General features: G+C 42.1%; 1 protein-coding gene across 3 annotated transcripts in view; it reads right to left on the bottom strand.

Moving 5' to 3' along the window:
* PIK3R3 (phosphoinositide-3-kinase regulatory subunit 3) overlaps nt 1-22,968 on the bottom strand; it is a 155,006-nt gene that overhangs the window by 65,993 nt on the left and 66,045 nt on the right. For all 3 annotated transcript variants that reach the window (XM_051857838.2, XM_051857837.2, XM_070078571.1), the window contains exons 3-4: nt 15,880-15,988; nt 14,184-14,282 (exon numbers count right to left, since the gene is read on the bottom strand). In XM_051857838.2, coding sequence (XP_051713798.1) covers nt 14,184-14,282; nt 15,880-15,988 — 208 coding nt within the window. The remainder of the gene's footprint in view (nt 1-14,183; nt 14,283-15,879; nt 15,989-22,968) is intronic.

Below are 22,968 nucleotides of genomic sequence, written 5' to 3'. Positions count from 1 at the left end.
AGAGAGGCATTCCTTCTCAAAACTATTTTAAATTCCCTTTCCCCACATTCTCTTTCTTACAACTTTATATAACACTCCATATACTGTGAAAGTATCTCATTCTTTTTTTATGTTTTTGTCTTTCTTTTCCTGACACTATCCCCCAACACACACACACACACACACACACACACACACACCAAGAATATAAACACTAGAGAAGAGAAAGCATGTCTGTCTTGTTCATTTCCTCTTCTTGCAATAGTACCTGGAACATTGTGTGTTCTCTATAAATAGTAAATGATTGTAGCTCTCAATTCATGAAAGACTTCTAACTCTTTACATGTACCTACCCAATACAGTTTGGTCATGACTTCCTTGCTGGGAAAAAAAAAAAAAAGTGCAGTGTTCCTCTTGCCTACCTACAATATTAAATACAAACTCCAAATTTTAGAATTCAAGGCTCTCCACAACATGATCCCTTTACCAACCTTCTATCCCCTACCATTTACTCCTCTTTACAAACTTTACTCTCTAGCTAAATGGGACTGCATCTCACAAACACAGCTGTAATGTCTCACCTCTGTTCCCACTGAATCATTTTCTGCAACTCTCTTTCCCAGTTTCGACATGTTCAGACCTATCCCCTTCCAGCTATTACGGCCATCTGGGGAGTGGACCACTGGATGGAAGACCTCTCTCTCATTCATTCATTCATTCATTCTCTCTCTCTCTCTCTCTCTGCCTCTCTGTAACTCTGCCTTTCAAATAAATAAATAAATCTTTTTTTTTTAAAAAGAAGTTTTTAACTAATTTTTTTTTTTGACAGGCAGAGTGGACAGTGAGAGAGAGAGAGACAGAGAGAAAGGTCTTCCTTTTGCCGTTGGTTCACCCTCCAATGGCCGCTGTGGCCGGAGCGCTGCAGCCGGCGCACCGCGCTGATCCGAAGGCAGGAGCCAGGTACTTATCCTGGTCTCCCATGGGGTGCAGGGCCCAAGGACTTGGGCCATCCTCCACTGTACTCCCTGGCCACAGCAGAGAGCTGGCCTGGAAGAGGGGCAACCGGGACAGAATCCGGCGCCCCGACCGGGACTAGAACCCGGTGTGCCGGCACCACAGGCGGAGGATTAGCCTATTGAGCCGCGGCACCGGCTTAACTAATTGTTAGATGCCCTGCTGAGTAACTAGCACTGAGCTATTAAACTGAATTAAGACCACCATTTTTCTGCCTAGCAAAATTATGAAGGCCTAGTTCAATCATCATTTTCTCTGGGAAATTATCTCTTTATATCTCTCCCATTCATTACATCCTCATTCAATATTTACTGATTAACTATTATCAAACCTTGTGTTACATATTTTAGAACGTTCTTGCCAATGTCTGCCAACTGATGAATGGACAAGCAAGAGGCTGGCATTGTGGCATAGTGGGTAAAGCCACCACCTGCAGTGCCAGCATCCCATATGGGTGCCAATTCATGTCCCAGCTGTTCCACTTCCAATCCAGCTCCCTGCTGACAGCCAGAGAAAAGCAGTGGGGGATGGCCCAATCACGTGGGTGCTTGCCACACATGTGGGAGACCTGGAAGAAATTCCAGTCTCCTGGCTTCAGCCTGGCCCAGCCCCGGCCATTGTGGTCACCTAGGGAGTGAACCAGTTATAGAAGGTATTCATTCTCTCTCTCTCTCTCTCCTTCTCTTGCTGTAACTCTTCCAAATAAATAAATAAATCTTTTTAAAAATGGGCAAACAAAATGTAGTATATATGAACGTACTTCAAATGGTTCATGAAAAATGCAATTAAAAGATAAGTACATTTTGGTGCAGAAAAAAAATGTGAAATTCATGCAGTTTTTCATGAACTTTTTGAAGACCTTGCATGTGTGAATTTCAAATATTTTGCACAAAAATAAACATATTCTTTATTTTATATTCCATAAACTTTTTAAAGTACTCTCAAATATTCAACAGATTATTCAGCCTTAATAGGAATGAAATTCTGTAACATGCTGTAACATGGATAAACCTTAAAGACATTATGCAGAAAAATAAACCAGACACAAAAGAATAGATACTGGATAATTCTATTCATATGTGGTACCTAGAAGAGTCAAACCAAACTTATAGAGACAAAAAGTAGAACAGTGGTTTCCAAGGGATTGCAGAAAAGTGGAAATTGAGAAAGTTCTAATATGATACTTTAGGACACTGCACTCAGGCATAGTAGGAGGAATCTTCTTCAGAATGTTCATGGAAAATGGTATTCTCAAAAAATATGCATGTATTTCAAAAATTTCTGGACCAAAGTGAACTTAACTTTTCATTCCATTTTCTATAAGCTTTCTGAAGTTTTCTTACATGTGTGATTCTCCTATTCCACCATTACACATTTGGATTATAAATGATTGAGATAAAACCATGTCTTATTCATATCCATATACCCAGACCTAGCACAGTAATCAGTACAAAGATAATTTTCTAAATTTTACAGCTGCCTGATAGTAAAATTAACTGCATGGAAAAGAAGATGCTAGCTCCCCATCACTAAAGCATCAGCCCTTTCTGAGACTGCTATTCAAGGAATTCCCACGTTTAAAGAAATCCAATCGAACTAGGTAACATTAAAGAACCATTCTAGCTGTGGGACTCTAGCATCAAAATGTTTAGGGTGGCCCTAGAGTAGGAAGAGTGATAGCGACCTCTTGACTTTTTTCCTATACCACAACCTCACATAAGTTATATAACTTTTGCAGGATCTTTTTCTCTTCTTTAAGATATAATAATCATTTTTTCTGATATCATTTACAACATTTTAATACACTTTGCATAATCTGAATTGACTCAAACAGTTGTACTTTAACAAACTTAGAGTCTCATCCTTTGAGACTTCCAGGGATCCTAGTGGAAGCCCCAAAGTTGGAAGACTCATTTTAGAATTTAAAACTGTTACAGTCAAACCATTTAGCCAAAAATTTAACCAAGGCTGTGGGCTAGATCTGATTAGATTTAAGGTAATCACTTAAATGTTAAAAACAGGCAAATAGACATAATATAGACCAAGCTTGATCATTATTACAAGGTGATTATTTAAATGTTTGAAAATAAGCACATATTTAAATAACCCATAGCTCTTAATAAAGATTCAGCTGTTTTCAAACAATTAGAATTTAATAGACATTAAGAGAACATAATATATTACTTTAACTCATTGCTTTAACAGAGGATCAGATTTTAATTTTATGTCAAAGAGGAATAGAGAGAACATGGATCATATTTTAATTTTATGTCAAAGAGAAATAGATTAGTATACTTGTGATGATTTTCATCTGCCAGTGTCCTTGATTTACATTTCGAAATAACCTGTTAAGAATCTCCAAATTAAGATAACATTTTTAAATAAGGTAACACAAATTTTAGCCTGATTTATTTGAAACAGTGTTGAACTATTTTCATAACATGCTGAGTATATAAAAGTTTACATTTGGATGCATTTATCTCATCTGCTTTTACCCAATTTATATTAGCAGTTACACCTAAATGACTTAGGGTGCTGATATTATATCATATCTATCTGAATTTGATTAAAATTAAAATTGCATTTATCTAAAACAAGTACTAATTACCCATTGCTGTTTTATTGAGTACTGATTACCTGGAAACCTGTTAAAATAAATTGCAAAATAAGTTCAGCAAGTTACAAAGAAATATTTTTAAGGGTAGTGAGCTTCCTAGATTCAAAGAAAAATTACAATTGCCCCCCCCTTTTTTTTATGAATATCTCAGGCCCCATGACATCATAGTCTATCAGCCACGTGGGGCTGCTTCTGAAGCAAAGGTTTAGGCAGCTGTCATAATTCCCAAACCTGATTTTCCTGTTTGCCTTGCTCAAGATAAAACAAAAGAGCCATCAGAAGGGTGGGATACCTAATTTGTTTCTCTTTTTTTTTTTTTAACTTTTATTTAGTAAATATAAATTTCCAAAGTACAGTTTATGGATTACAATGGCTCCCCCCCATAACTTCCCTCCCACTCGCACCCCTCCCATCTCCCGCTCCCTCTCCCATTCCATTCACATCAAGATTCATTTTCAATTATCTTTATATACAGAAGATTGATTTAGTATATATTAAGTAAAGATTTCATCAGTTTGCACCTACACAGAAACACAAAGTGTAAAATACTGTTTCAGTACTAGTTATAGCATTATTTCACATTGGACAACACATTAAGGACAGATCCCACATGAGGAGTAAGTACACAATGGCCCTGTTCTTTCCACTGGGATCTCACTCACTCACAGAGATCTTTCATTTAGGTGGTTTTTTTTTTTTTTTTTTTTTTTTTTTTTTTTTTTTGCCGGAGTGTCTTGGCTTTCCATGCCTAAAATATTCTCATGGGCTCTTCAGCCAGATCCGAATGCCTTAAGGGCTGATTCTGAGGCCAGAGTGCTATTTAGGACATCTGCCATTCTATGAGTCTGCTGTGTATCCTGCTTCCCATGTTGGATCGTTCTCTCCCTTTTTGATTCTACCAGTTAGTATTAGCAGACACTAGTCTTGTTTGTGTGATCCCTCTGACTCTTAGACCTATCAGTGTGATCAACTGTGACTAGTGAGTTGGCATTGGTACATGCAACCTTGATGGGACTGTATTGGAATCCCCTGGCACGTTTCTAACTCCACCATTTGGGGCAAGTCCGATTCAGCATGTCCCAAATTGTACATTTCCTCCCTCTCTTATTCCCACTCTTATATTTAACAGCGGTCACTTTTCAGTTAAATTTAAATGCCTAAGAATAATTGTGTGTTAATGACAGAGTTCAACCAATAGTACTAGAACAACAACAACAAAAAAAACTAAAAGGGATAAAGTATTAAATTGTATTAATCATTGATTTTAGTTATCTATAATTAGAAATCTAGATGTAAAATAGCAACCTAGGATGGTAATAATAATTTTCTAGATAAATAAGAAGCATATTCAGGGGCAGGCATTTGGCATACCAAGATACCACTCAGGATGCCCTTCATCCCATCCCATATTAGACTAGCTGGGTTCAAGTCCAAGCTCTACTTCTAATTCTAGCTTCCTGGGGGACAGCACATGGTGGCTCAAGTAGTTGGGTCCCTGGCACTCACATGAGAGACCTGGACTAAGTTCCTGGATCTAGCTTCAGCCTGGTCCAACCCCACCTGTTGTGGGCATTTGAAAAGTAAATCAGTAGATGGGAAACCTCTCTCTGTTTCTATCTATCTCTAACTGCCTTTCAAATAAATTAAACAAATAAATTTAAAACAAAACAAAAAAAGTATACTCAGGGGTGAGCTTAGTGATTAAGATGACTACATCCCACATCAGAGGGCTTGGGTTCAATTCCCAGCTCCAGCTCCTGACTCCAGTTTCCTGCCAATGTGGACCACAGGGGACATCAGGTGTTGGTTCAAGCACTTGGGTTCTTGCCACCCTTGTGGGAACCTGAACTGAGTTCCCAGCTCCCAAATTCAGTCCAGCCCAGTCCAGGCCATTGTGGGTATTTGGGGAGTAAAAACACTGAATGCTTTGTCTCTGTCACTCCCCTGTATACCTCTGAAACAAAAATAAATTAAAAAATTTTATAGAAAACTTATATTTAATAAATATCAATTTTAAAAGTACAACTTTTGGATTACAGCGATTCTTCCCCCATACCACCCTCCCACCTGCAAACCATCCCATCTCCTACTCCCTCTCCCATCCCATTCTTCATTAAGATTCATTTTTAATTATCTAAATAAGTAAAAAATATAAAAAGAAACATATTCATCCATTAAACAAATATTAGGCATCTACTATATGATGCCTATGTCATCAGGCACTAATGTAGACAATGAGTATAGAGCAGCGATTAAACAAAGTCCCCAGTACCAGGGAACTAGATGTAAAGAGAGAAGAAAATAGACAGTGAGCATCCCAAACAACCCTGGACAGCCACTTTAGATTGAATGGCTATGGAAGACCTGAAGAGCTGGCATTTCTTAAGAAAGCTGAATAACAAAAAATTAGCCAATCACACAAAAATCAGAAAGAATATTCCAGTAGATGGAACAGTTAGTGCAAAGTCCCTAAATCAAGAAGAAGTTTCACATGAGAAAAAATAGGCCAGTGTAGTTAAATGCAGTCAAAAAAGAGTGAGATTGCCGGCGCTATGGCACAGAGGGTAAAGCCACTGCTTGCAGTGCCAGCATCCCATATGCGCACTGGTTTGAGTCCCAGCTGCTCCACTTCCAATGCAGCTCTCTGCTATGGCCTGGGAAAGCAATAGAAGATGGCCCAAGTCCTTGGGCCCCTGCACCTGCATGGGAGACACTGAAGAAGCTTCAGGCTTCCTGGCTTCAGACTGGCACAGCTCCAGCTGTTGCAGCCATTTGGGGAGTGAATCAGCAGATGAAAGATCTCTCTCTCTCTCTCTCTTTTTAATACTATTTTTTAAACTTTTATTTAATAAATATAAATTTCCAAAGTACAACTTTTGGATTATAGCAGCTTTTTTCCCCCTATAACCACCCTCCCACCCACAACCATCCCATCTCCCACTCCCTCTCCCATCCCATTCTTCATTAAGATTCATTTTCAATTATCTTTATATACAGAAGATCAACTTAGTATATACTAAGTAAAGATTTCAACAGTTTGCACCCACACAGACAAACAAAATATAAAGTACTGTTTGAGTACTAGTTATACCGTTAATTCACCTAGTATGACACATTAAGGACAGAGATCCTACATGGGGAGTAAGTGCACAGTGACTCCTGTTGTTGATTTAACAATTGACACTCTTATTTATGACGTCAGTAATCACCTGAGGCTCTTATCATGAGCTACCAAGGCTATAGAAGCCTCTTGAGTTCGCCAACTCTGATCTTTAGACAAGGCCATAGTCAAAGTGGAAGTTCTCTCCTCCCTTCAGAGAAAGGTACCTCCTTCTTTGATTGCCCGTTCTTTCCTCTGGGATCTCACTCACTCACAGAGATCATTCATTCATTCATTCATTTATTTATTTTTGCCAGAGTGTCTTGGCTTTCCATGCCTGAAATATTCTCATGGGCTCTTCAGCCAGATCCTTTTTTTTAGCCAGATGCCTTAAGGGCTGATTCTGAGGCCAGAGTGCTGTTTAGGACATCTGCCATTCTATGAGTCTGCTGTGTATCCTGCTTCCCATGTTGGATCATTCTCTCCTTTTTAATTCTATCAGTTAGTATTAGCAGACACTAGTCTTTTTTATGTGATCCCTTTGATACTTAATCCTATCATTATGATCAATTATGAACTGAAACTGATCACTTTGACTAGTGAGATGGCATTGGTACATGCCACCTTGATGAGATTGAATTGGAATCCCCTGGCACGTTTCTACTTCTACCATTAGGGTAAGTCCTATTGAGCATGTGCCAAACTATACATCTGCTCCCTCTCTTATTCCCACTCTTATATTTAATAGGGATCACTTTTCAGTTAAATTTAAACACCTAAGAATAATTGTGTGTTAATTAAATTATCTCTCTATCTCTGCCTCTGCTTCTCTGTAACTCTGCCTTTCAAATGAATAAATAACTAACTCTAAAGAGAGAGAGATGAAGATAAGTGACAGAGATCAGGTAAGATAGAATTTTCTAAGTTAGAGTAAAATCCAAATTCTTTATCTTAAGTTTATTAGGAAACTCTTAAAGAGTTTTAAAGCAAAGGAATAGGAGCCTGCACTGTGGTGCAGTGGGTTAAGCCATGGCCAACTGCCAGCATCCCATATGGAGACCTGTTCAAGTGCCAACTGCTCCACTTCCAATCTAGCTCCCTGCTATGAGCCTGGAAAAGCAGCAGAGGATGGCCCAAGTGCTTGGGCCCCTGTATCCAAGAGGGAGACATGCAAGAGGCTCCTGGCTCCTGGATTCAGCCTGCGCAGCCCTGGTCACTGAGGCTGTTTGGGAAGTGAACCAGCAGATGGAAGACTGATGTCTCTCTTTCTCTCGTTCCCTCTCTCTCTAACTCTACCTTTCAAATTAAAAAATCTTCAAAAAAAAAAAAAAAAGCAAAGAGGTAATTACACTCCTATCTCAAAATGATTACCCTTGGGGCCGACACTGTGGCACAGTGGGTTAAAGGCCTGGACTGAAGCGCAGACATCCCATATGGGCACCGGTTCTTGCCCAGCTGCTCTTCTTCCGATCCAGCTCTCTGCTATGGCCTGGGAAAGCAGTAGAGGATGGCCCAAGTCCTTGGGCCCCTGCACCTGCATGGGAGACCCTAAAGAAGCTTCTGGCTCCTGGCTTTGGATCAGTGCAGCCCTGGCTGTTGCGGCCATCTGGGGTGTGAACCATTGGATGGAAGAACGCTCTCTCTCTGCCTCTCCCCTCTCTGTGTAACTCTTTCAAATAAAATAAATAAATCTTTAAAAAAATTATTACTCTGTTGTACAATAAATATGATCAACAGGAGTAGGCAAGATCAAAAGTGGGAGACACTGGGAGGCTTTTTTGGAGGTGATTGCAAAGATCAGGCAAGATGATACTAGCTTAGGCTTGGATGATAAAGAAGTAGAGAAAGAAGATGAAAAAATTTTGAATATAGATTTGCAGGTAAAGTCAGCAGGACTTGCTTCCTAATGAAATAGATGTGAGAGTGAGGTAAAGAGAGGAAAAGAGACTTGTGATGAATAAAAATAAACTGCTATTTTTCCTTTTTAATATTTTATATATTTATGTAATTTATTTGAAAGAGAGAGAGAAAGACAAACAGATCTCATATCTGCAATTCACTACCCAAAACAGCCAGGGCTAGGCCAGTGGAAGCCAGGAGCTGGAACCCAACCACTGGAAAGGTTACTTGCTGTCTCCCAGAGTAAACATCGGCAGGAAGCTGGAATTAGGAGCAGAGCCAGGGCTTATACCCAGGCACTCTGATATGGAATGTGGTTATCCCAAGCAGTGTCTTTTTTTTTTTTTTTTTTTTTTTTTTTTGACAGGCAGAGTGGACAGTGAGAGAGAGAGACAGAGAGAAAGGTCTTCCTTTGCTGTTGGTTCACCCTCCAATGGCCGCCACGGCCAGCGTGCTGCGGCCGGCGCGCCGCGCTGATCCCATGGCAGGAGCCAGGTGCTTCTCCTGGTCTCCCATGCAGGTGCAGGGCCCAAGCACTTGGGCCATCCTCCACTGCCCTCCCGGGCCACAGCAGAGAGCTGGCCTGGAAGAGGGGCAACCGGGACAGAATCCGGCGCCCCGACCGGGACTAGAACACGGTGTGCCGGCGCCACAAGGTGGAGGATTAGCCTAGTGAGCCACGGCACCGGCTCCAAGCAGTGTCTTAATAACCATTGTGTTGGCCGGCGCCGTGGCACACTAGACTAATCCTCCACCTTGTGTCGCCGGCACACTGGGTTCTAGTCCCGGTCGGGGCGCCGGATTCTGTCCCGGTTGCCCCTCTTCCAGGCCAGCTCTCTGCTATGGCCCGGGAGGGCAGTGGAGGATGGCCCAAGTGCTTGGGCCCTGCACCCCATGGGAGACCAGGATAAGTACCTGGCTCCTGCCATCGGATCAGCGCGGTGCGCCAGCCGCGGCGGCCAATGGAGGGTGAACCAACGGCAAAGGAAGATCTTTCTCTCTGTCTCTCTCTCTCACTGTCCACTCTGCCAGTCAAAAAAATAAATAAATAAATAAAAATTTAAAAAAATAACCATTGTGTTAAGAAGAGAAACAGTTTGGATATGAGAAGTTGAGATAGAAATCAAGAATTCTGCTTCATCATGTTAAAATTAGTGTATTTCTTACATGCCAGTTAGCTTTTTTTTTTTTTTTTTTTTTTTTTGACAGGCAGAGTTAGACAGTGAGAGAGAGAGAGAGAGAGAAAGGTCTTCCTTTTCTATTGGTTCAACCCCCAAGTAGAGGCTACGGCCGGTGTGTTGTGGCCTGTGCGCTGTGCCGATCTGAAGCCAGGAGCCAGGTGCTTCCTCCTGGTCTCCCATGCAGGTGCAGGGCCCTAGGACCTGGGCCATTCTCCACTGCCTTCCCAGGCCACAGCAGAGAGCTGGACTGGAAGAGGAGCAACCGGGACAGAATCCGGTGCCCCGACGGGGACTAGAACATGGGGTGCCGGCGCCACAGGCAGAGGATTAGCCTAGTGAGCCACGGTGCCGGCCTGCCAGTTAGCTTTTCATTACTACAATGAGGTATTTAAGATAAGCTACATATAAAGAAAATAAGTTTATTTTGGCATCTTAAAATTAAAATTATTTATTTTTTTTAGCCGGCTCCGTGGCTCAATAGGCTAATCCTCCACCTAGCGGCACCGGCACACCGGGTTCTAGTCCCGGTCGGGGCGCCGGATTCTGTCCCAGTTGCCCCTCTTCCAGGCCAGCTCTCTGCTATGGCCCGGGAGTGCAGTGGAGGATGGCCCAAGTGCTTGGGTCCTGCACCCCATGGGAGAGCAGGAGAAGCACCTGGCTCCTGCCTTCAGATCAGCGCGGAGCGCTGGCCGCAGCGCGCCAGCCGCGGCGGCCATTGGAGGGTGAACCAACGGAAAAGGAAGACCTTTCTCTCTGTCTCTCTCTCTCACTGTCCACTCTGCCTGTCAAAAAAAAAAATTATTTATTTTTATTATTTATTTGAAAGTAGAGAGAGAGTCAAAGAGAGATCTTCCATCCACTGGTTCATTCCGCAATTGCCTATAACAGCCAGGGCTAGGCCAGACCAAAGCCAGAATCCTAAAACCCAATCTGAGCCTCCTACATGAGTAGCAGAGACCTAGGTACTTGAGCCATTACCTGCTGCTTCTCAGGGTGTGCATTAGCAGAAAATTGGAATTGGAAATGGGGCTGGGACTTGAATCTAGGCACTCCAATATAGGATGCAGGCCGTGAAGCAATGTCAACCACTTCACCAGGCACTCACTGCTATTTTAGCTCTTGGTTTTGGAGATTCACAGTCCAAATCTAGGTGATCCCATTGGTCTGGCATCTGGAAACTGTATTCTTACTAGGAAGTCATGAGGTAACCCAGAGCATCACATAGCAAGGAGAGTATGTCTGCGGCCAGCACTGTAGTGTAGTGGGTAAAGCTGCCACCTGCAGTGCTGGCATCCCATATGGGCGCCAGTTCAAGTCCCAGCTGCTCCACTTACCCAGCTCTCTCCTATGGCCTGGGAGAGCAGTGGAAGATGGACCAAGTCCTTGGGCCCCTGCACCCACATGGGAAACTGGGAAGAAGCTCCTGGCTCCTGATCAGCGCGGCTCTGGCCATTGCGGCCATCTGGGGAGTGAACCAGCGGATGGAAGACCTCTCTCTCTCTGCCTCTCCTTCTCTGTGTAATTCTTTCAAATAAATAAATAAATCTTTTAAAAAAAAAAAAGGAGAGTGTATATGTCTATATTTCTCCTTATGGATCCACCATGATTTATTTCATCATGGGGCCAGACCCTACCAACTTAATCCAATCTGATCATCTCCTATAGGTCCCATCTCTAAGCCATAACTGAATTAATGCATCCTCTAGAACCATCATCATAAGTCTTTTGGAACTAAGACTATTAACACATGGACCTTTGGGTGAAAACCAAACTAATATTCAAACCATAACACCTTAGTTATCTAAGTGGTAAGGTCAAATAGGCAACTGTATATGTGTATTTGGAGTTCTGAAGGTCAGACTTGGAGATGAGGCTTATGAATCAACACCACAAAGTTGTATGGTAAAGCCAAGGAATAGGACAAGCTCACCTTGGGAGAATTAAAACAAAAAAGAAGGCCCAAAATGAGCCCTGGAACATTTAACATTTAGATATTGAGCAAAAGAGTGGCCTAGAGATAGGAAGAAAATCAGGAGATTGTGATGTCATAACAGCTAAGACAATAAACTGTTTCTAGGAAGAAGAGCCTATGACTAATGCTGCTAAGAGGTCAAGTAAGGTAAGAAGGGAGAAATGGCTATTGGCTTAGCAGTCCCAGGAGAGTGGTAGAGACAGAGCCTGACTGGAATGGAAAAAACAATTGTGTTCAATGAACCACTGTAGAACACTAATAATTCCTCAACAAATTCAAGTGCTACAGTATTAACTTCTTAATGTCTTTACCAGAAACTAACATTGTATCTTCAAACTTCTAGCAAAAAATATAGCAATACTTTTCCTAAAGACAGTGGAAATGGAGTAAGGAGCCAGAAGAATATGAATTTAAGCCCTTCCTTTACCACTTCCTAGTTATGTGTCTTTAGGCCAGTTCTTTGGCCATGTTAAGCCTCCCTTACATCATCTATAAAATGGGAATAATAATACCTACTTTGCACAGTTGTTTTATTTATTTATTGACAAGCAGAGTTAAACAGTGAGAGAGAGAGAGAGGGAGGGAGGAAGGGAGAGAAAGGTCTTCCTTTTCCGTTGGTTCACCCCCCAAATGGCTGCTACGTCCGGCACGTTGCGCCAATCCGAAGCCAGGAGCCAGGTGCTTCTTCCTGGTCTCCCATGCGGGTGCAGGGCCCAAGGACCTGGGCCATCCTCCACTGCACTCCCGGGCCACAGCAGAGATCTTGCCTGGAAGAGGAGCAACTGGGACAGAACCCGGCACCCCGACCAGGACTAGAACCTGGGGTGCCAGCGCCACAGACGGAGGATTAGCCAAGTGAGCCGCAGCACCGGCCTTTGCACAGTTGTTGTGAGGAATAAGATATATTGCATATAAAGTGCCTAGTACAAGAGAGTTAGCAGTTGTTATTACTGCTATTATCATTTTTTTCTCACTAGTCCCTTTTTTCTTTAAAGATTTTCTTTTTATTTCAAAGAGTTACAAAGAGAGAGAGGGAGAGACAAAGACAAACAGATCTTCCATCTGCTGCTTCACTCCCCAAATTGCCACCATTAGCCAGTACTGAGCAAGGTAGAAGCCAGGAGCTTCTTCCATGTCTCCCACATTGGGAGCACAGGCCCAAACACTTGAGCCATCTTCCACTTCATTTCCCAGGTCATTAGCAGAAAGCTGAATGGGAACTGGCGTAGCCAGGACATGAATTGGTATCCATATGGGATGTTGGCATTACAGGTAGCATCTTTACCCACTATGCCACAACACTGGCCCCTCAGTATCTTTAATAAAAAAATCAAAAGACCTTATTGTAATTGGGTTACTCTAATCATTAAAATTAAGGAGAGGGGGTGCATTTAGCCTACCATTTAAGGGGCAGGCATTGTGGCACAGTGATTAAGCTATCACTTGGGATGCCTGCCTCTCATATTGAAGTGCCTGTTGAAGTTCCAGCTGTTCTGCTTCTGATCCTGCTAATACATTCTGGAGGCAGCAGCTAATGGCTCAAGTACTTGGCCTCCTACCACTCACATGGGAAACATGGATTGCCTCTTTCTCTCTCTCCCTGTTTTCAAATAGATAAAATAAATAAACATTGAACAAAACAAACAAACAAAAAAGCTGGATAAGATGCCCACATCCCATGTGGGAGTACCTGGGTTCAATACCCATCTCTGGCTCCTGACTCCAGTCTCTTGCTAATGCAGACTCAGAAGCAGCAGTGATGGTTTGGGTAATTGGGTCCTTGCCACCCATATGGGAGACCTGGATTGGGTTCCTGGCTCCCAGCTTCAGCTCTGGCCCAGCCCCAGATGTTACAGGCACTTGGGGAACAGGAAACAAACCAACAGATGAGATCTCATTCTTTCTCTTTTGCTCACTTGCTCTCTCCCCTCTCTGCCTCCCAGAAAATTTAGACAGATTTTAAAACATAATAAATGTGAAAATAGTTAGAATAGTTTTTCTTAACCTTTTAAAAATATATATCCCAATCTTTGTAGATATAAAAAGTCATCCATCCACTTAAGAGATTCTATCATGCCTCATGGAAGTTATGTGGCAGACTGAGAACTGCTTTACCTTCTACATTTCCTCATCAGCCAAAAATTCTATTAAGTTCTACTTTCTGAAGTCTATATCAAGGAAAATAATAGTTATTAGAGGTATAGATTCATCTAAAACTTTAGGCTGTGCCTATGACTTATACTTCATTTAGAAGGCTAACCATATACTTCTTACACCCTTACACTCAGGGATGTTAGCCTTTCAATTTACTGTTACATAAAAATAATTGTCATTTTATATAAGATATTTCAGTATTTAATGTATAGAAAAAAATACTAAAAAAAAAAATGTCAAACCACTGAAAAGTATGTGATTACTTACCGCAATGTCAAAGTATAATCCCCCTGCATCTTTGTTGAGGCATCTCGGACCAAGAAGGTACCATCTGGCATGTCCCGTAATTTGTCATTTACCTCCTCTCTGAAGAACAAATTATAGGAAATATGAAAAATGGTAAGCACTGGTTGTCTTCATATGTTATTACTCAGATTAGTTGGAAGGTAGTACCCAAAACCACATTTTACCCAAAAAGCAAATCCAGTATTCCTGTATTTCAAAGTGAGTTGTGTGAAATGAGTTGTGTGAAGAGTCTGCATCAAAATCACTTGGGGTAGTTGTTAAATGAAGATTCCTAGGATCCACCCTCAACTGATTTTTATGCATGCAAGGATTTTAGAACCATAGTTTTAGAGAAAGAAAGATAAAAAATTTAAGTACCTATAGGTATCTTTTATTCTAAACACATGTAACTATCCTAAACAAATAAGTTTCTTTTTTTTTTTTTTTTTTTTTTGACAGGAAGAGTGGATAGTGAGAGAGAGACAGAGAGAAAGGTCTTCCTTTGCCGTTGATTCACCCTCCAATGGCCGCCGTGGCCAGCGCACTGCGGCCAGCGCACCGCACTGATCCAATGGCAGGAGCCAGGTACTTATCCTGGTCTCCCATGGGGTGCAGGGCCCAAGCACTTGGGCCATTTTCCACTGCACTCCCGGGCCACAGCAGAGAGCTGGCCTGGAAGAGGGGCAACCGGGACAGAATCTGGCACCCCGACTGGGACTAGAACCCGGCATGCCGGCACCACAAGGTGGAGGATTAGCCTAGTGAGCCGTGGCGCCGGCCATAAGTTTCATTTATCCAAAAATCCATCCAATCCCTAATATAGTATTAAAAGTAATACATCCAGGGCTGGCACCATGGTGCAGTAGGTTAATCCTCTGCCTGCAGTGCTGGCATCCCATATGGGTGCCAGTTCTGGTCCTGGCTGATTCTCTTCCGATCCAGCTCTCTGCTAAGGCTTGGGAAGGCAGTGGAGGATGGCTTGAGTGCTTGGGCCCCTGCACTCGCTTGGGAGAACAGGAAGAAGCTCCTGGCTCCTAGCTCCTGGCTTCAGATTGGCACAGCTCCAGCCATTGCAGCCATTTGGGGAGTGAGCCAAAGGAAGGAAGACCTTTCTCTCTGTCCCTCTCACTGTCTGTAACTCTACCTCTCAAGTAAGTAAATAAAATCTTTTTAAAAAAAAAAAAGTAATATTCTTGTTATTTTTTTCAAAGGAGGAACTTTAGACAGTTTTAAAATGTACCCACACATAATTCTTGAAATGGTAACTTTTAAATGAAAATGAGTAGGACATTATAAAATTTTTAACAGGGACCAGCATTGTGGCATAGGGTGAAACCACCACCTGTGAGGCCTGCATTTCGTATGGGTGCCGGTTGAGTCTCAGCTGCTCCACTTGTAATCCAGTGCCCTGCTACAGGCCTGGGAAAAAGCAATAGAGGATGGCCCAAGTGCTTGGGTCCCTGCCACCCATATGGGAGACCCAGAAGAAGCTCCTGGCTCCTGGCTTCAGCCTGGCCATCTGGTGATTGAACCAGCAGAGGGAAGATCTTTCTGTAACTCTGACTTTCAAATAAATAAATAAATCTCTAAAAATAAATAAATCAACAAAATGTTTGACTACAAATTCTCAAAAATGATTTTAAAAAACTGTACTCAATTATAGAAGCATTCTAGTTACCTTGAAATATCCCCCCAGTACCATTCTGCATCCTGGAGAGAAACAGAACTGTCTTTCATTCCATTTGTAACTGCTGAAGTCATTGGCTTAGGTGGCTTTGGTGGAAGAGCTAGAAGAGAAATGAATATTATTTTACAGATGTAAACTATTATTTTCCAATTTCTTCAGTAAGAAATAACCCATTAACAAATGTACATTAAGATTCAAGTATTTCTTAAATTAAGTACTATTTTAAGTTAAGCGTTAGCCAAAGAATGAATCCTTTTTGAATTCTATAATTGCATAAAAAGTAGAAATTTCAAACTATTTGAGTTTTTCCTCCTTATAAAATGCTTACTTTTAATCCCAAAAACTCCATTGTCTCTCAAAAGACAATGTGAAGCCCATCCCCAAGCAACTGATGGCAAAAGCCGCAAAGTGACTAATGTGCAATGTGACAACTATGGAGGATACTTCAAAATATTCACTGAAAAATGAAATCAAAAGTTTCTTTTGTTACAAAAAGTTTTGAAATATATGCAAAGCTTTTTCATAATATGCATTTTCCATAACTTTTTGAAGAGTCCATGTATGTATGTATGTATGTATGTATTTCAACACTTTTTTTTTTTTTTTTGACAGGCAGAGTGGACAGTGAGAGAGACAGAGAGAAAGGTCTTCCTTTGCCGTTGATTCACCCTCCAATGGCCGCCGCGGCCAACGTGCTGCGGCCGGCGCACCGCGCTGATCCGATGGCAGGAGCCAGGTACTTATCCTAGTCTCCCATGGGGTGCAGGGCCCAAGCACTTGGGCCATCCTCCACTGCACTCCCTGGCCACAGCAGAGAGTTGGCCTGGAAGAGGGGCAACCGGGACAGAATCCGGTGCCCTGACCGGGACTAGAACCCAGTGTGCCGATGCCGCAAGGCGGAGGATTAGACTAGTGAGCCGCGGCGCCGGCCTTATTTCAATACTTTTTACACCAAAATAAACTTCTCATTCCATTTTCCCACAAACTCTTTGAAGTACCCTCATATAGTTAATATTGTATACTACTGATTTCCCAGGAGAGTAGATTTTAGGTACTCTTATCACAAAAACAACAAAAAAGGTAACTATCAGATGAAGGGTATGTTCCTTTTCTTGACTACCATAATCACTTCATAATGTATATCTAGATAAGAAAATCAGAAGATCATTTTGTATAATGGATCTCAAACCTTCCAGCGCTGCAGCTCAATAGGCTAATCCTCCACCTGCAGCGCCGGCACCCCGGGTTCTAGTCCCGGTCGGGGCGCCAGATCCTGTCCCAGTTGCTCCTCTTCCAGGCCAGCTCTCTGCTGTGGCCCGGGAGTGCAGTGGAGGATGGCCCAGGTCCTTGGGCCCTGCACCCGCATGGGAGACCAGGAGGAAGCACCTGGCTCCTTGCTTCGGATCAGTGCGGTGTGCCGGCTGCAGTGGCCACTGAGGGGTGAACCAACGGAAAAGGAAGACCTTTCTCTGTCTCTCTCACTGTCCACTCCGCCTGTCCAAAAAAAAAAAATAATGGATCTCAAACCTTGAGGAAAGTTCCCTCCCAGGATCAGCCAGGCGTATTGAAGCTGACTGAAGTAACCAGGGCAGCAGCATAGGGCCGGGGTGACACAGCATTTTGGAGATCAAGTGTGTAAAAGGGCAATACTCAGAGGCAGGCAGCTTGATGCAGTGGGACAGAACGATTAGGTGAAAAAAGGGTTTCTACTTGGGCAGGGATTAGGGAGAGCCAGGGAGAATGCAGCAATAGCTCTAAGAGATTGGGTACATACAGAGGGAGAGATTAAATAAGTAAAACTATTAAAGATAAGAGGAGCCAGATTTCTCATAGTTTAAAAAGGAAGCTAACAAACATGAAAAGATAAAAAAAATTAGAATGAACTCTATAGTATTGGACTGGAACTACAGCTACTGATATAAACTCATGAATTTCAATATTTATACAGATATAAAATAAATGTGTGCAAATGTTTAAACTAGTAATTAAGATGCCCCCATCCAATCCTGGAGTGTCTGGGTTCAATTCCCAGCTACTTGTCAATTTAGAGCCAGGGAGGCAGCAATGATGACTCAAGTACTTGGGTTCCTGGTACCCATGTGTGATACGTGGGTTGAGTTCCCACCTCTCAGCTTCTGCCCAGCCCAGTCCTGGTCACTGTGGGAATTGCTGGCTTCAGATCAGCCCAGCTATTGTGGCCACTTGGGGAGTGAACCAGCAGATGGAAGACTTCTCTCTCAGCCTCTGCCTCTCTGTAACTATGCCTTTCAAAGAAATAAATAAATCTTAAAAAAAAAGAGAGAGAGAGAGAATGTGAGGGTCTATATATACCGAGAATATATACACTCCCTAGTTCTATTCTCTGAGAGACCCTAGGAGCAGTTAATACCCCAAAGTGTACACTTAGCACCCAGATCCTGGTTTCTAATGCCATTCTCTACTGAGTGGAACCAGGTTCTTTACAGAAATGGCTGATTCCAGGACTAGAGCAGAAAAGGTAACAAATGAGCCTGAAGCATCATGGGCCAAAAAAGGGCCATGTCAAAATAATTAGGAAGTGAGGTTAAAGGGGCTCCCACTGGCCAAATCCAGAACAACTGGAGCATAATTACAAATAATGATAGTAAAAAGATACAACTCATTAAGCAAAACAGGAATCTGATGAGCTATACAGATAAAAATAATTGAAAAAATTGAAAAACTGATAAGCAACAGATGTATACAGTAATCTCAATGTACTATCCCAGAAAAAGCTTATTAATCACAAAAGGAAAAATAATAATTAGTAAATAAGCCTGGCAAACACCATTTTAATATAGAAATCAAAGTTAACATTACATTACAAGTAATCATGAAATCATGGGCCCTAATAGGATGCCCTGAGAAGGATATATCACTTCTGTGATATTCCTACCAAATATGCATAAAATGAATGTAATTAAGAGGAAACATCAGACCAACCACAAATGAGAGAGTGTTCTACAAAATGGTTGCTGGTCTGTAATCTTCAAAACTGTAAAATTCAGAAAAGTCAAGGAAACAATAAAGTGTTTCATATTAAAGAAAACTAAAATATCACAACTAAATGCAGTATGCAATTCTAGACTGGATCCTTTTGCTAGGACAATAGATAAAACGCAAGGGATCTGAGGATGACATGGTAACAATACATTGATGTTAGTTTTCTAATTTGATGGTTATATTGTAGTTATGTGGGAAAAATGTTCCTTTAAAAACAAATATTTATTTATTTATTTGAAAGGCAGAAAATTATATAGAGAGAACGAGAGACAGAGAGAGATCTGTCCACTGGTTCATTTTTGAAACAGAGTTTTTCTGCTGCCTTTCCAGGCAGCATTAGAAGGGAGCTGGATTGGAAGTGGGGCAGTGAGGACTTAAACCAATACTCCTTAGGATGTTGGCACCACAGGTGGTGGCTTAACCCACCGTGGCACAATGTGTCGCCAATTTTTTGTTTTGTTTTGTTTTTGAGAGGCAGAGAAACAGAGAAAGAGGGATACATAGAGGGTTCCCATCCACTGATTCACTACCCAAATGCCCACAAAAGCCTGTGCTGGATCAAGGCTAAAGCCAGGGACTGTGAACTCAATCCAGGTCTCCTTTGTGAGTGGCAGGAAGCCAATTACTTGAGCCCTCACCTGCTGCCTGCCAGGGTCTGAATTAAAGAAGTCTGAATTAAAGAAGCCAGAGCCAGGAATCAAAGCCAGATGCTCCAATGTAGGATGTGTGCATCTCAACCTGCATCTTAAACACCAGGCTAAACACCCACCCCAGGAAAATGTTCTTGTCTGTGGGAAATACACACAAACACGGTCATCATGGGGCATCACACTGACAACCTACTTTAAAATAGTTCAAAAGCTGGTGTTGTAGCACAGGGAGTAAAGCTACCATCCGCAACCACAATATCCCATATGGGGGCTGGTTCAAATCTTGTCTGCTCCACTTCTGATCCAGCTCTGTGTTAATGGCCTGAGAAAGCAGCTGAAGATGGCACAAACATTTGGGTCCCTGCCACCCATGTGGGAGACCCAGATGGAGCTCCCAGCTCCTGGCTTCGACCTCTCCCAATATTGTTCATTGGGGCCACTGGGGAGTGAACCAACCAAAGGATGAAAGATCTCTCTCTCTCTCTCTCTGTAACTCTTTCAAAATAAATAAGCCTTTAAAAAAAATAAGTTCAATAAAATAAAGTTCTATAAATTGTACTTAGAACCATGTTGACATTGTTCTCTTTAACAACAACAAAAATGGGGGCTATCTTAGAGGAAAAAGAGAACAATGTGAATATGTTCCTCAAAACAGAAGTCCCTTAGAGTGAAATGATTTTTTTTTTTTAAGATTTATTCATTTATTTGAAAGGCAGAGTTACAGAGAGGCAGAGGCAGAGAGAGAAGTCTTCCATCCTCTGGTTCACTCCCCAGTTGGCCACAATGGCTGGAGCTGTGCTGATCCAAAGCCAAGAACAGCTTCCTGGTCTCCCATGTGGGTGCAGTAGCCCAAGGACTTGGGCCATCTTCTACTGGGCCACAGCGGAGAGCTGGATCAGAACTAGAACAGCCAGGACACAAACCAGTGCCCATATGGGATGCCAGCACTGCAGCTTTACCCACTATGCCACAGCGCAGGCCCCATGAAATGACTTTCAACAGGGATGTCAAAATGGTAAAATAGGCTTTTTAAAAAAATGGTGCTGAACAACTGGCTATTCTTACACAAAAGGAAAGAAGCTAGACCCCTATCTCAAGTAAAAATGGATCAAAGACCTAAATGTAAGGCCTAAAACAAGAAATTTTTTTCTTATGTATGATATTGCAAGCACAAACCAAAGAGAAAAACAGATCAAGCTGCAAGAAAATTAAAAACTGTACTTTATCAACAACACAGTGAAAAGACAATACACAGAATGGGAGAAAACTTTGACATATGGATAAAAAACATGTCTAGAACACATATCTAAAGAACTCTGTAACTGAATAATAACAGACTAATAAGGGCAGGCATTTGGCATAGGTGGTTAAGATCTTACTTGGAATGCTTACTTCCCATGTTGGGATGTCTGAGTTCATGTCCCACCTCTGCTTCCAATCCAGCTTCCTATTAATGTATACCCTGGAAAGCAGCAGATGATGGCTCAAATATTTGGGTCCCTGCTACACCCATGGGAGACATGAGTTCCAGGCTTCTAGTTTTTGCCTGGTCTAGCCCTGGCTATTGCAGGCATTTGAGAAGTGGATCAGAAGATAGAAGACATCTCTCTCTCTTGCCCGCACCTCCTTCCTACTCTACCTTCCTTTCTGCCTCTCTCCACCTCCAACTCTCCATCTGTCTTTCAAATAAAATGAAAATAATCTTTTTAAAAAGGCAAATATAACCCAATTAATAGTGGGCAAAGAATCTGAATGGAAATTTCTCCAAAAGAAGACATACAAACAGCCAACAAGCATATGAAAAGAGGCTCAACATCAACAGCCCAAATGCTCACAACAACTGAATCTCAACTAGACTGAAGCCAGGAACCATGAACTCCTCTGGGTTTCCCATGTGGATGGCAGGGACCCAAGTACTTCAGCCATGATCACTGCCTCTCAAAGTACACACTTAGCAGAAGATGGAATCAGAGATGGAGACAGCACTAGAACTTAAGCACTCCAACATAGGATGTGAGTGTCCCAAGCATTAGCTTGAAAAACCTGCTGGCCACAATGGCTGCCTACCCCTACCCAAACATTTTCTAAATAATTTCTGATTGTTCAACAGAAGGTCCACCAAGCATTTACTCAATAAAATATATATTGAGCACTTAATATGTATCAAGTACTCTCTATGATACAAACAGTAAATTAGACCAGTGCTTCTTGAATTTTAATGAATTTAAAATCACCTGAGGAATCTATAAAATGCATGGTATGGACTGGAACGTAGGACTCTGCATTTCCAGCAAACTTGTCCAAACTTTATAGACATATCCTTTTGAAACGTTTAGGTAAATAAATAAATAAAATCATGCAAGTGGAGTAAAAAAGTTAGAATATACTAGATTAATACATGTAAATTGGGGCAGAAATTTTGTGCAGTGATTGTCACCATTGGGATGTCTGCATCCCATAACAGTGTGCAGATCCAGCTCTCTGGGAAAGCAGTACAAGATGGCCCAGGTCCTTGGGCCCCTGCAACTGCATGGGAGACCCAGAAGAAGCTACTGGCTCCTGGCTTCAGACTGGCATAGCTCTGGTTCTTGTGGCCAACTGGGGAGTGAACCAGCAGATAGAAGACCTCCCTCCCTCCCTCTCTCTGTCTCTTTCTCTCTCTCTCTCTCTCTCTGTGTAACACTTCCAAATAAATTAATAAATTAAAAAATTATAAAGAACTTTTCTTTAAAAAATTCAATTGATAAGGGGTAGATATTATGATACAGGGGGTGGAGCCACAGCTGGGAATGCCTGCATCCTATTTTGGAGTGCCTGGTTTGAGTCCCAGCTACTTTCCAAAAAATTGGGTTTTGACTTATTTCAGACTTCAGATTTTTGGATTAGGGATACTCACCCAAATAAAGTCTATGCAAACATTCCCAAATCCAACAAATTCCAAATCTAAAACTTACAGTCTCAAGCATTTCAAATAAGGGATATTCAAGCTATTCTAGGACAACAGCTGAAAACAACAGTTGGGACCATACAAGGGACACAGACATTGGTGGTGACTGAGACTGCTCCAGCTCACAAAGAAAATTTGTTAGATAAGGTAGACAGAGACTTGCAGACCCAGGTTAGGCAGGTCCTGCACTACGCCCCTCATAGGCAGGAAGCAGCTATAGAAGTTATGATGATTCTATGCCCTTCAACATCCCTTAAGATTAAGGGACTGGAGTCTTCTGAGGGGGAAATGTTGTAGGCAGGCATCCAAGATAAACTGATTAGGTTTGTGAGCTGGAAGACCACTCCCCTATGTGACCTCATGCCCCTCCCTGACCACACCTGTGTGCCCACTGGCCAATCAAGCTAATTAACCATTCCCCTTTGGAAGTGGATTAAAGGCCTGGAACACAGTGGGCCTAGC

The sequence above is a fragment of the Oryctolagus cuniculus genome, chromosome 7, assembly GCF_964237555.1.
Source record: "Oryctolagus cuniculus chromosome 7, mOryCun1.1, whole genome shotgun sequence".
Taxonomy (NCBI): Eukaryota; Metazoa; Chordata; class Mammalia; order Lagomorpha; family Leporidae; genus Oryctolagus; species Oryctolagus cuniculus.
Note: the sequence above shows the minus strand (reverse complement) of the source record. Positions and strands in the feature narration are given on the sequence as shown.